The sequence below is a fragment of the Triticum dicoccoides genome, chromosome 2B, assembly GCF_002162155.2.
Source record: "Triticum dicoccoides isolate Atlit2015 ecotype Zavitan chromosome 2B, WEW_v2.0, whole genome shotgun sequence".
Taxonomy (NCBI): Eukaryota; Viridiplantae; Streptophyta; class Magnoliopsida; order Poales; family Poaceae; genus Triticum; species Triticum dicoccoides.
The window spans coordinates 507,642,053-507,655,370 of record NC_041383.1 but is presented as its reverse complement, the minus strand read 5'-3'; the positions used below and the strand labels follow the sequence as shown (position 1 = coordinate 507,655,370).

Below are 13,318 nucleotides of genomic sequence, written 5' to 3'. Positions count from 1 at the left end.
CGCTGAGAGGCTGGGGCTTGAGCTCCACCCAAGATGCAAGCGATTGCGCGCGGCCCCTGGAAGCCCCAGCCCCCTCGTCCTGGTGCTGGTCTTCATTCCTCCTTGGTGGTGGCGGCAGAGGAGGGAGGCCGGTGTTGCCTTGCGAGCGATCCTCGCGAGGCTGTTCTCTCCAATCCCCCTCGCGAGGCTGGCCCTTCCAGCGGTCCTCACGAGGTCGGTCACGCCACCCTTGGCGAGGGCCACAGTCTTCCCATCGTCCTCCACCTCTTCCTCCTCCTCGGCCATAGCCCCGATCGTTGCGCTCGGGGCGTTGGCCGATACATTCATCTCGCACAGCTCTAAGCTCCTGGCATTCGTTGGTGTTGTGGGTGTGGAGGTCGTGGTACACGCAGTACCGGCTGCCCTTGGATGACTCCGGATGATCCCTGCCTCGCTTGGTATCTGGCTCAGCTGCGAGCACAACTGCTCCTTTGCGCTTCACGTCCTTGACCTTGGGCTTCTTCTCTTCCGGATTAGCAGTTGGAAGCTCGAGGAGGGAGAGGCGTCCTTCCTCAGCCCTGGCGCACTTGGTTGCCAAGTTGAACAGCTCCAGAGATGTGCACAGATCCTCATGGATCACTAGCTCTTCCTTCATCTTGATATCACGAACGCCATCGAAGAAGGCTGAGATGATAGTTTCCTCAGTCACCCTGGGGATCTTGAGGCGGGCGTTGTTGAAGCGCTGGATGTACTTTTGCAGGGTCTCTCCTGGCTATTGCTTGATGCGGCGCAAGTCACTCATGGCCGGGGGCCGATCGCGAGTGCCCTAGAAGTTGGCGACGAAGCGAGTGCGCATCTCGTCCCAAGAGGAGATCATGCTGGGAGGCAGGTTGAGGAGCCAAGTGCGGGCGCCATCCTTGAGCGCCATGGGAAACCAGTTCACCATGACTTTTTCGTTCCTGTTGGCCGCCTTGATGCCCAACTCATAGAGCTGGAGGAACTCCGTGGGGTCGGCAGTGCCGTCATAGCGAGGAGGCAGATCTGGCTTGAACTTGCCCGGACAGGCCACGCTGCGCAGCTCGGCGGTGAAGGCACGACAGCCTGTAGTGGCCACAGGGGGCCTTTGGTGACGAAGGGCTTGATCTTGGAGGTCTCCGCGCGCTGCCACCAGGAGCAGCACGGGGTCTTGGTGCGCTGGAGCAGGAGCGCGGTCATGACGTGCTGGCGCAGGGAGCACGCAAGCGCCTTCTTGAGGGCGAGGGATCTCTTGGCAGCTCTTTTCTTGCTGCACGGGCGCTGGATGCGGCGGGTCCCATCCAGGGGCCGCGCGCCTTGGGGCCAGGGCGCCTTCTTGAGGGGGAGGCGGCGGAGGCGCCTCCGGGGCCGACGAGCTCGGTGATGTGAGAAAGCCACTCGTCGTAGAGGTTGTCGACGGGGCGGTAGTGCAGGAGCTCACGTGCCAGGAGCAACGCGGCGTGCGCGTCCGCGGGAGCGCGACGAGCGGGCGACGACGAGCCTGCTGGAGTCAGCGATGGGGTAGCGGTGCGGCCTTCTCGCCGCATCGAGGGATGCAGTGACGATGCATGCTGCTCGTTCCCCGCCGGGTCGGTGGCGGCGTGGGCGGCAGGCGACGGGGAACGACGGGGGCCGTCTGGGCGACATGGGCCGCGAGAGCAGCCCGACGCTCGGCGCGGGCTCGGCGAGCGTCAGACATGGATGCGACGGACGACGAAACGCAAGACGGCAGAAGACACGATTCCGGCGCACCCCTACCTGGAGCGCCAAATGTCGGATTTCGGGTTTCGGCAGACCCTTGAGGTTCGAACTCTGGGGTGCGCGCGAAGATCTCTCCCTCACCAACTCGCGTCTCGAAGCCTCGCAAGGAATCTAGGCTACACGATGAACAACATAAGGGACGCAAGGTTTATACTAGTTCGGGCCACCGATGTGGTGTAATACCCTACTCTAGTTTATGGTGTGGTGGATTGCCTCTGGGGCTAATTATGAACAGTACAAGGGAAGAACAACCTCATGAGGGATGTTCTTGTGGTGTTGTTGTCCCTTTGGAGGGGTCGATTCCAGACGCCTCTATACTATGGTGGCTAGCCCTATATATAGAGTGAGAGGCCCTGGTCCTCTTCCCAAATATTGAGCGGGAAGGGCGCCAACAATTGGCTATTTTGAAGGGGAACATCTAGTACACTTATCCTGACTAAAGTTGGTCTTCGACTGCTAAAGATTCTGACGATGACGCCGTCTTGGGCTCCACGGTGACCTCCATCCTGCCGCTCTGCTGGTCTTGGTCTTGTTGCACCGAAACGATAGCCTTTGCCTGATGCCTTGGCATGTGCTTGCTCCCTTTGCACCAAAGGGGAAACAAGGACGCTGCGCAGGCCGGCGCCTGCCTGGCGCCCGCCTGGCCTCGATCGTCATGGCTTGCATCACGGGCACCTCGCGAGGTACCCCTGCCTTGATCTCTCCGCCTCCTCGCGAGCCTTCCTGACGAGGCCGCACTTGAGGAAGCTTCCTGTCGTCCGCCCCGCGAGGCTTGGCCCCTCGCGAGGGTCTTGAGCTTGAGTTGATGAAGATGGGTCGCACTGGACCATTGCTTGAGCCACGCCGCAGGCCGCAGGCAGGCAAGTCTGGGGACCCCCGTTCCCAGAATGCCGACAACGTCCTCCTGGTGGACTTGAAACTTGTTTGTGTCTCGAGCTAGGTGGAACACGGGTCTTGGTCTGGGTTTTGCCAGGAGCTCTGTTTCTGATGGGTCTACGTGTTGTTTGATTCTTTCAAGCTCCGCGGAGGCTGGAGTGGCCTCCGTGAGCTCCACGTTGGCGATCTCTGCCTCGAAGTCTCTTTCCGAGCTCCCGCGGGCAGTGATAATCCCATTTGGGCCTGACATCTTCAACTGTAAGTGCGCACATGATGGTAACGCCATGACTTTTACGTACGCTGACTTTCGAAGATCGTGTTGCATCCGCCGTGGAAATGGGCGACCTCAAATTGAAGTGTTTCTATTCTAAAGTTATCCTCGTCGCCGAAGATGACCTCGAGTTTGATCCTTCCCAAAGGGAGTACTAGGCGACCTGGCACGAAACCGTGAAATCCCACATCCGACCTTTCCAGACCGGATGGGGGAACTCCCATCTTGCTCAAAGTGTCGAGGAAGATGATATTAAGGCCACTACCCCCGTCCATCAGGACACGTGGGAGGCGTCAACCCCCGGAGATTGGATCTACCACCAAGGTGTGTTTGCTTGGGGTGGGCAATGTTTTCGGTGTGGTCGTTGGTGCTGAACGTCACCGTTTCCTCAAACTGGGCGGGTGCTCGCTAGTCGCTTCCTCTGTCGCATAGATCGCGCGTCGTGTGAGCTTCTGATTCCGGTGTGTTGTAGCCATTGGGAAAATCATGTTCATTGAGGTCTCGTGGGGGGTTGGTGGGTCAAGGAAGTCCTAAAGCTCTCCCTCTCTGCGACGATCCGTGCGTATCTTCTTGCGATGCAGAATGAGCTGAGGAAAATTGCTTTTGCCTCTGCCCGCTTGTTAAAGATGAACTCGATCATTCCGAAGCGCATGTAGTCGACATAGGGACGAGGAGAAACGTCGAAAAGTCGCCTTGAACTGTCGACTGCCAGCTCGAAAGAGCCAAACATGAAGGTCCGGCCCGGTGTGAATTTGCCGGGCCCCTTTGAATATGCGCCCGGGGTTAGATCTCTAACCATCGCCGCCCATGCCTGGTGCGCTAATTGACGATGCAAAATGCCGTCAGATCCCTTGTAGGGTTCCTGGCGAGGTCGGAAGAACCGGGACGGAGCCCGCACACACAATTTATCCAGGTCCGGGCCTCCGGAGAGTAATACCCTAGATCCTGCTTTCTCTTATTGCTCATGATAATGGGGTTCCTTATGCGAGAGATTACAATGGAGATGAATATTGCTATCAAGAGTTATTCTTCTCTGGATGAGATACCCTAGAAGTTCCCCTTCCTCCCCTTATATAGACCGAGGAGATTAGGGTTTTACATGGGCAGATGCGATCTAGGCCTCCGCCCTCCTTATATTGAGAAGTAAGTTGTCGCAAGGTTGGTTCCGCCCTTGTTGGCCCCCTCCGGGCTCCGGCCCATCCCCTCTGGCTCGGTTAGCCACCTCGAGGTCTTGGCCCCGTCACCGGCCCACCTGGCTGGGAGACAATGCTGTGAGTGAATCCTAATCTAGGACACCATCACCACCCACCTTCGCGCCCTGTCCGCTAGATCCGTAGCTCGCATGTCTGGTGGCGCCCGATGCTTCCTTCGGCGGTGGGCGTAGCTCCCCTTCCCGCGGTGACGGTTCCGACCTACAACCCAACTTCCTCTTCTTCGAATCTTGCTCCGACGGCTTCGGATTACTTGGACTCGGTCAAGGCGAAATCCTTGCTCAACCTTCGATGCTGGCAGCGATGACACCCACGGGTGTCGTCCTCTTCTTGGAGGCGCTGACATGGCCATTATCTATGCCCCTTTTCGAGCATCAGGGAAGCCCTAGGTCCAGTTATTCAGATCGGACAACGACAACGTCTCGACATCGTTCTCCTTCGTGAAGGCGTTGTCTTTTTGCTTGCGGCATCCGCGACAGTGGACTTGGAGATGTTGGTTTGGTTTGGACTGCTTCCCAGCACGACGAGTTTAGGTATGTCGTTTACCACCTCTTGTATTCACTCTTAACACTTTTCTATCAATGAAATAATACCCCAGCTTTGCATGGTCATGAAAAAGAAAGACAAAAATTAATTAGTCAACTAATAAAAAAGACAAAAATAGTCCCGTTTACAAGAGGCCCGTTGCACTCAACGGAATCAACCTGCTCGTGCGCCGACCCCAGCCCCAAACCGTCCTTCTCATCCCATCCCGAGGGCCGGGCGGAGGGCAGTCTGGTCATTACGCGGGGGCGCCCTGCCCCCCGTTTCCCTCCCTCCATCGCCACCTGTGGCCCGTCCGGCCAGGATTAATTAAAGCGAAGGGGAAGAAACGCAAACGCCAAAAGCCCCGGAAAGATTTTGCCTTTGCTTTCTTCCCAATAACCTCCGCCCTCGTCTCGCCTCGCCTCGCCCCGTGTGTTATCTATCCCCGTCCTGCACATCCACCCATCCCGCCGCCCTGCGCTCCCTCGTCTCCCCCCACCCCCCACCGTCTCTCTCCCTCTCTCTCTCTCTCCTCCGCGCCGCTTTCTAGGGTTTTTTCCCACGCCCGTCCCGCGCACGCACGCACGCACGCACCTGCAGAGGAGCAAGGCCGCCGCAGGGTCTCCGCCCAGAGGAGGATGGGATACGACGGCGCCCCCTCGCCCGCATCGGCCGCCGCGCGCGACGCCAAGAAGAAGAGGGTAAGCGAGGGGCCCGTGTGTGTGGTGTGATCCGCGATTCGATTTGGGGCCCGGGGCGTCCCCGGGCTCGGTTGCGGATTGCGCGGCGTTCTGATCCGATCTGTTGATTTTTCGTGCCCCGCAGGGTAACCGCTCGTCGGCCAAGCTGAAGCAGTGCAAGCTCGACGCGCGCCGCGAGCAGTGGCTGTCGCAAGGTCTGATCTCGTGCCTGCTCATGTATTCTTTTATGTATTCTTGGTCTTTTCCCTTGCCAATCCCGGAAGTTGGGATCTCTGCACTGTGTATCCTAGTTGCGTCTCTCGTCTTTGGGTGCCTGTGGGGGTGTTGGGATACTTAGGGGAATCTGATTATTTCGGCACAGGGGTGATCTAGGTGCTACAAATTGATAACTTTTATTCAAGATGATATTTTGGGTTCAAATTCTGATCTTTTTGCGTTTTGGATTGGTCTAGTCAAGGATGGGAAGGAGGCCACGGCCAAGCCTGTGCCAGCGGGCGCAGGATCAGGGGCAGGGTCGAATGCTGGGTCGCCAATCCTTGCTTCGCCACACCCCCCACTCCCCCGGCGGCGCGCCGATGCAAGGTCAAGGGGTGGGGCTCTGGAGGACGACAAGGAGGATGCTGGCGCTACCGGGCAAGAAGTAGGTGGCAGCGACCTTGACTCCCCTATGCACAGCCCTTGTTCAGACAACTCTCGAGGTGGCGGCTGTGCTCAGAGTAAGCGCTGCTCCAGCAATGGCGGTGGCCCCAGCCTCAGCAGTGTGAGCAGTCTATGGTCCAGTTCCAGGAGTGTGAGTGATGCTGAGGATGATGACACGGGCAGTGGCCCTGAGGAAGAAAACGGGGTGCTGGATGATTGGGAAGCTGTTGCTGATGCACTTTCAGTCGATGATAACAGTCATTGCCACCAGAGTTTAGGTACCACGATGCCCCCAGCAGCTACAAGTGAGTCAGCACCTCTGGCAAATACATCAAAAAGAACAGAGCCGATTCGTAGCAATGCAAGAGCTTGGACACCAGATGATACGTTCCGTCCACAGAGCTTGCCCAGTATCTCCAAGCAGGCGAGCTTCCCAGCAAGGATCGGCAACTGCTGGGGGATGGGTATGAGTGCAGCACATCAGAGTATCCTCTCTATGCCATTATCTTGCCCGATATGCTACGAGGATCTTGACCCAACAGACTCGAGTTTCCTCCCCTGCCCTTGCGGGTTCCATCTGTGTCTCTTCTGCCACAAGAGGATCCTTGAGGCGGATGCGCGTTGCCCAGGGTGCAGGAAGCTGTACAATGCAGGGTCTGCAGGAGAAGGAGGAGCGCCAGCACCAGTGCGTCTATCCCGTTCTTGTAGCATGGGTCCAAGACACTAGGCTGTGTGAAGGCTATGATAGCTCTATGCCGTAGTTCTGCTTTGCATGTTACTGTCGGATATGCTGGTTTTGTTGCGTATTGTCTGCTTTTGGTATAAAGAAATGTGAATATTTGAATAGATGCTGTGCCCATATAGTCTCCAGGACCTTGGTATCCTTTTTGTACTGATGCATTGGGTGTGATGCATATGTTGCTGGAGATTGGAGAGGACCTTTTGTTGTTACAGTTCGTGAGATCATATATAATAGCTATGGTGACTGTTATTTCCTTGCCACTAGTACACTATTATCAGTTGAGTCATGTTCACCTAAGTCTAGTTCTTGCTCTTTTCACTTATGGTCTTGGGACTTTCTACTACTAAGGCAAGTGTACATTCTCCTGTATTAAAACGCTTGTCTAATCTTTGTAGTCTACTTTACATAAACACTGATTATTTGGTCTTCACTGACAAAATGCAATGTTACTCAACTCAAGTAAACTCCTACCTTTTATCATTATCAATATTTGTTTTATATATCTTTACTGTATTATCATTTCAGGCTCTGGTCATCAAATAGTCTGTGTGGGTGGGCTTAACTATGATTCTGATCTTGGCAAGGAAAATATTTCGCTATTGTAGTACAACTGTGTGTGGTGTGTTGTCTCTCTCTAATTTCTTTATTTTTGGTTTAAACTTCATAATGTGTTTTGACTCAGCCTGGCAACTTTAAGATGCAAATGTGAACTGTGATTTAGTAAAGAAACTCCTTGGACTGTCTCTACAATGTACTTGTTTTAACCTTCTACAAGCTAGCGTTTCCTGGTATGATACCTGTTTTGCATCTATATATATGTTAATTTCTTGCGTTCGATCTTATTATACTCCCTTCATTTCTTCTTACTTTGCATATTAGTTTTGTCTTGACTCAAAACTTTCTGAAGTTTGATCAAGTATATAAAAAAAATCAACATTCACAATACCATATAAATATCATTAGATCCATTATGGAATATATTTTCATATCGTATTTATTTGGTATTGTAGATGTTGATATTTTTTAATGTAAAATTTGTCAAACTTTATAAAGTTTGACTTACTTACGAAGCCTTTTATCCCAAACAAGTTGGGGTAGGCTAGATATGAAACCCTTTCACAAGGAATTCGTGGGAGGTCACCCATGCTAGTACTACTCTCGCCCAAATGGGTTTCATACCCAAAAGACTGGCTAGTTTTTACCTTGGCTCGCTAAGCCTGTCACAACCCTTAGATATGAAACCCTTTCACGAGGACTTCCCAGGAGGTCACCCATCCTAGTACTACTCTCGCTCAAATGGGTTTCATACCTATGGGACTGGCTAGTTTTTACGTTGGCTCGCCAAGCCTATCACAACCCTCCTCCTTTACCCAGGCTTGGGACCAGCTATGCCTAGAAGACATAGGCGGAGTTTTTTTAATCTAACATGTGAAGTAAAAAAGAAACGTAGGGAGTACTACACGTTGTGCTATTATTCATGTTTTAACCTATCTTAAATTTTATTGATGATGTGGTTATCAATGTTTTTCCACATGTTAATTAGAATGGCCTCACAAATAGAAATAATGGCTAACCTTTTGACATTTGATAACTGATGGCCGTAACATTCGACATTCTCGAAATCCTTGGATGTCGATATTGCTACTTATTCCCATCAGGCATATAGTGTGAGTGCTTTAACCCCTGAGACCTAAAACAACTTCATTATTAGGACCAAAAATGCCCCGGAAAAGCTTGTCTTGTGCTTTATTATTGGCGTTTAAAATATATAGTACTCCCCCCGTAAACGAATATAAGAGCGTTTAGATCACTACTTTAGTGATCTAAACGCTCTTATATTAATTTACAGAGGGAGTACATGGGTAGCACTAACCCTGGGTTGTCCATCACAGGTGAAATTACATGCAGCCTGAGCTATGAATATCAGTATTGGAACTGTCAGGATAGATGCAATCACTATTGACCTGTTAAATAGTTGAACTGTTTTGCATCTTGTAATGGCTTGAGCGCCATGGACTGGTTGAAGTTAAACCCACTTCTTGGTCCACCAATCTGCATTCCTGGTTAGAGAAATAAACAGGCTTTTGTTTGTTAGAATGCTATAATGATTGTGGATCCTGGCATGATCCAGTTACTTTATACTTGTAGCCCCACTTCATGCAAATGTTTGGTAGATTGCATTGGATGTTCAAGCAATGTGTGTGCCAATAGCAGCAGCTAGCAGGTGTCCATGTGGCACTTTTCAAGGTGACATTGTGACAACCTCATATGGTGTCTTCGGCTGTGAAAAGAATGGTGGGTTTTCTTGCCTGCTTAACGGGAGAGATGAATGGCACATGAAAATATGGAATGCTGTTTGCAACATTTTTTTATTACGTTTGTATGTGCACTACTGAACTCTCTGCCATTGCACTGAAATATTGTCGCGTTTTGGGATTGATATCTACACGGTTGCGCTGTTGTATGAGCATTTTGAAGCGGGTGCAGTGCGCCTCCGAATCATCCATTTGTTGTCCTGCGGCAGTGGCTATTAGATGCCAGTTGCCAGGATACCGCCGCCCTCTTTTCTATTGATGCAGCGACCTGAGTTATATTTTGCGCATTGTTATTATCATCACACCCAAGGTAGATGAATGTTGAACTGCGCATTGGGTTCTTTCTTAGATTTAGATGGAATGAAATAGTGAAATAGAATAAAAAAGGCCTTTTTCGAAGAAAATGGAAGAATAGCGTGTGATACTTGGACAAAAAATATGTTGAAAGCAATTTTCTCTTATCCTTGCTTTGTTCCTTAATATAAATACTTCAAAATCCACTTACAATAACAAATCCAGTTTTGAAGAACTTCCTCCCCGCGTGAGCTTGCATCACTAGTTACTGAAGAACGAAATGGCTGGCCTCCGGTTGTACATTTAAACAACTGTTTGAAGTTTAACGAAATGGTTGTACTAAGGCCCCATTTGGAACAGGTGTAAATTTTGTGTGTCCACTGGTATTCAATTCAAGTTTGAGCTAAATACCGATGGCCACGCAAATCTTACACCCATTTCCAACATCCCTGGATTCAAAAAATATCTCAAAAGCAAAAAATAAAATAAAAATTCTAATGTGATTTTATCTCTGCACCTAAAATCTGTGGAAGGTGAGCCGCCAATTTCATGATGTCAATATTCATATCACGGCACAAGCCCACAAGGGCTAATGGAAAGCATCATTTGAGGAATCAAAAAGAAAATCCATGGCGTTATGGGCATTTGGTAGAACGCAACTCTGAAAAAACACTTGTGTGAATTAGCTAATAGCAAAGCAAAAACAGACCAAACAACAAAAAGTGATACACTAAATACCGCTACTAATCACAGAACCAAATAATTGGCATGAAGCATGGATTGCATGACTACACATGGCGAGTCACGAAATACTTCTATGACCCAAAAGTATGCTACAACCTACTCCGTACCAAGGACTCCAAGGGTGTGGAAGTTCACATTTAACCGGAGACAAGACACCGCGATGCGCTACAACAGCTGATTAACAGAGTAACCTATTGACCTCCCTCTTCAGCCACAGAGCGCGAAGCCTCGGCTCATACGAGAGGAAGATCTCCCGGTTCACCGCATCCTTGAAGACATCAGCAGCTAGAACCCTGACCTGATCAGACACATCGGTCATAGAATGCAGAGCCTTGATACACCTTGAAATCGAGAACTGCTCGCCGTCCTTTTTGGTTTGCTCTTTCGTGCGAGCCTGTTTCATTCTGAAGTCTAGATAAGCCTCCATGGTTTGCTGGATGTCAGACGCCTTGCGCTTCTTGCGCTTGTCCTTTTGCGGTTCTATGCAGGAACTTGACTGCGCGGGTTCATCCGCTCCTGGTTGCGGCTTTGGGTCTGCCCCAGGCTGTGGTCTTTCCAATGCCTCTTCATCGTGATTTTGCAGAAGGTCGACATCCTCCAGGCCTTGTGATCCTAGCTCCAGAGTTCTTTGCAGTGCGCTGATATTGTTCTCACCCTCATCAATGCTTCCAGGAACCAGTGCAGAAAGTCTTCTAGACATGCTTCGCAGTGTGCTGGTGTTGTTGTCTTCCTCATCAATATTGCCAACCCCTTCAGGAATATCCCCTATCATGGTAGCAGATTGGCTAAGTTGTGTTGCCCTCTCAACAATGCTTTTGAACAAATTAGAAAGGGAAGAAAATTACTTTCAAGCAACATCTCCAGCGACTGAAGCAATGAAAAACTCTTACTTTGGTACTTCCGCGCTTTTGGTGACTCCTAGTAAAATAAAATGAACGGTTAAATATCACTTGGTCATATGAATAATCAGTAGAGTAGGAGTTAGAATCTCACATCAATTATCTCATCCCATATTTCATCTGTTGTTCTGATCATAGAAGCATTCTGGTCCCATGAAACACCATCACGCTGGAGGATGGATTTTATCAATTTATAGTCTTTCTTCAGCTGAGTCTCATGTTCCTGAATTTGAACTTTGGTAAACCCTGCATCTGGGTGCCTATCATTAAAATCTTTAACAATTTTCTTCCAACCCTCACTTCTCCATCCGTTTGGAGTCCTATAGTGCGAATTATTGTTCTCATGTAGTATATCAATAAGCCCCTTTTCAAACTTCATCACCCACCTTGCTCTGTTTGCCATTTAACCTTGGAACAAGCTACAAAGCACGAACAGTATTGCTCAGTTAACAGCAGTCAAAGACAAATAAATAAATCAATCAAGTAGCCAGTAGCGCAGTTGACTTAAACAAAATTTTTTTTGAGTCAGCATTATTTAATCCATGTACTCCCTCTGTCCCATAATATAAGATGTTATTACAACCAAAATACTCACATATAAGATGGAGGGAGACATTGAATAGTTGGGTCAGCCGGCACTCCTATCTTTCTTGTGACGACTATAGGAAATGCATTAGATGCAAGGACAAGTAACATTTACATCGGATCCAACAATATCCCCCAATGATGAAAGAAAAAGAAAAACATTCACATTGTGTTAGTAATTGATATTCCGATCCAGCAATTTTAGCTCGTTAGGAGATGATTTAAAGACCACTTGATACAAGAAAGGCCCTTCCTACAAATGATGCACCCAACCATTCAAAGCAACATGAGCTCTCAAGGGAAAACATTATCCTAAAGCACAGTTCAAAATGTCAAAGCAAACACGAACATTGTCCTCTTATTGCTTCTGGGGCAGGACCGCAGGAACATGGGATTTCAGCAACAAATAGAGCGGACTAGCTCTTGCAACAATGCATTTGATAAAATGACTCGTGGGCGAGCAACCGAAACAAGGGGCGGAATACTGAACCCCCTACATTTTTTCTTCTGAAAAAAATAAATTGCCATCAGATAGTTCGACTTGAGGGTAACAACTAACAACACCAAAATAGATGCAGATGGACAATCCTATCAATGGGATGGAGTCCACTAAAGATCGACCTTGAGCAAGAAAGATCTGGCTGAATTCGATTTGTTCACGGGGAACAAATTACCGGAGCAAAACGAACAGCGATCCGAGCAAGCTAGGGTTTTCTTACCAACCAACCAAAGGAGCAGCGTCGAGTGGACCTCCCTCTCCACACCGACCCAGTCGGAGGGAAGGGAGGGAAGAGGACGCCTGCTTGCCTGGTAAGCCTGCTTCAGTCGAGATCTATGGCGGGTTTGACTGGCGGCGCGACCGGAGGAAGCCGGCGGCGTTGGAGCTAAGGGAAGAGGAATGTTTTCCTCTTTCTGGGTAGGCTCGCTGAGTTTGGGTTTTTCCGGGGGTGGGAATGGAAAAAGTTTGGTTGGATTATCTCTTCATTCATTGTTTGGATGGTGGTGGATTGGGAGACACCGAGAAGGTAGCGAAACTGCTCCATGCACGATGCTCATGCACGATCTTTGCACGACCTGTAATCCAGCGGCCAGTGCCCTTTTAGCTCATACCATGTCCGACTGGATTTAACCGTCGTGCGTGAATCGTCTGAAATCTGTCGTGTGTATAGCACTTCTCAGAAGGTAGCGGGTTGGGCTGGGTTGGGTTGAGATAAACAGCGCTGCACGCTTCTAAAAGCAGGGGGACTGGGATTTGGGACAGATAGGGTAGATGATTTCCTGTGAACAATGGTTTTTGGTATTTGGAATTTTGAGACCATTTGAAATATTTTCAATGGTTTTTTTATAATAAAAATAAGAGGAGATAATATGACTTCACCATAATATTATCGGGAAATATTTATACGACTCATTTGAATATTTGATGTTTCAAAATCATTTTTAGGAACTTATAAAACCCTACCAACATTTCTCTGGGTATGATTGCTGCCTCGGGTGCGGATCCACCGCCAGATGGTTCATGGTCCCTCCCCTTTCTTCGTGTTATGGCCTATGTCATCGGGGGGCACACCCTTTGTCCATACGAGCAAGGTGGGGCGGGCAGTCCCCGTCCAGTTTGGGCCACTGTTGAGTGGGGATCGACCGGGCTCTCGATGATCGTCATTGCAATTGGCGGTCAGTAGCTAATGGGGTGCGGTTCGTCGCTGTCGATGGGTGTGAGGCAAGGAGTTGTCCAGGGATGAGAAGGAGTTACCTTTTCGT

At 49.8% G+C, this 13,318-nt stretch overlaps 2 protein-coding genes across 3 annotated transcripts; one reads left to right on the top strand and one right to left on the bottom strand.

The window, feature by feature from the left end:
- The first annotated feature begins 5,003 nt into the window (after window positions 1–5,003).
- LOC119364528 lies at window positions 5,004–6,980 on the top strand. Its single transcript, XM_037630008.1, has 3 exons — window positions 5,004–5,339; window positions 5,464–5,533; window positions 5,792–6,980. The coding sequence occupies exons 1-3, from the start codon at window positions 5,277–5,279 to the stop codon at window positions 6,703–6,705; spliced, it is 1,047 nt and encodes a 348-aa protein (XP_037485905.1). The 5' UTR covers window positions 5,004–5,276; the 3' UTR covers window positions 6,706–6,980.
- A 3,011-nt stretch (window positions 6,981–9,991) lies between these two features.
- On the bottom strand, window positions 9,992–12,527 carry LOC119364527. Of its 2 annotated transcripts, none has more exons than XM_037630006.1 (4): window positions 12,277–12,527; window positions 11,067–11,391; window positions 10,919–10,991; window positions 9,992–10,838 (listed from the first exon to the last, which is right to left on the bottom strand). In XM_037630006.1, the coding sequence occupies exons 2-4, from the start codon at window positions 11,373–11,375 to the stop codon at window positions 10,252–10,254; spliced, it is 969 nt and encodes a 322-aa protein (XP_037485903.1). In that variant the 5' UTR covers window positions 11,376–11,391; window positions 12,277–12,527; the 3' UTR covers window positions 9,992–10,251. The 2 variants fall into 2 exon arrangements, with proteins under 2 accessions (XP_037485903.1, XP_037485904.1); XM_037630007.1 differs by lacking the exon at window positions 12,277–12,527 and adding an exon at window positions 11,568–12,235.
- Between the last annotated feature and the right edge of the window lie 791 nt (window positions 12,528–13,318).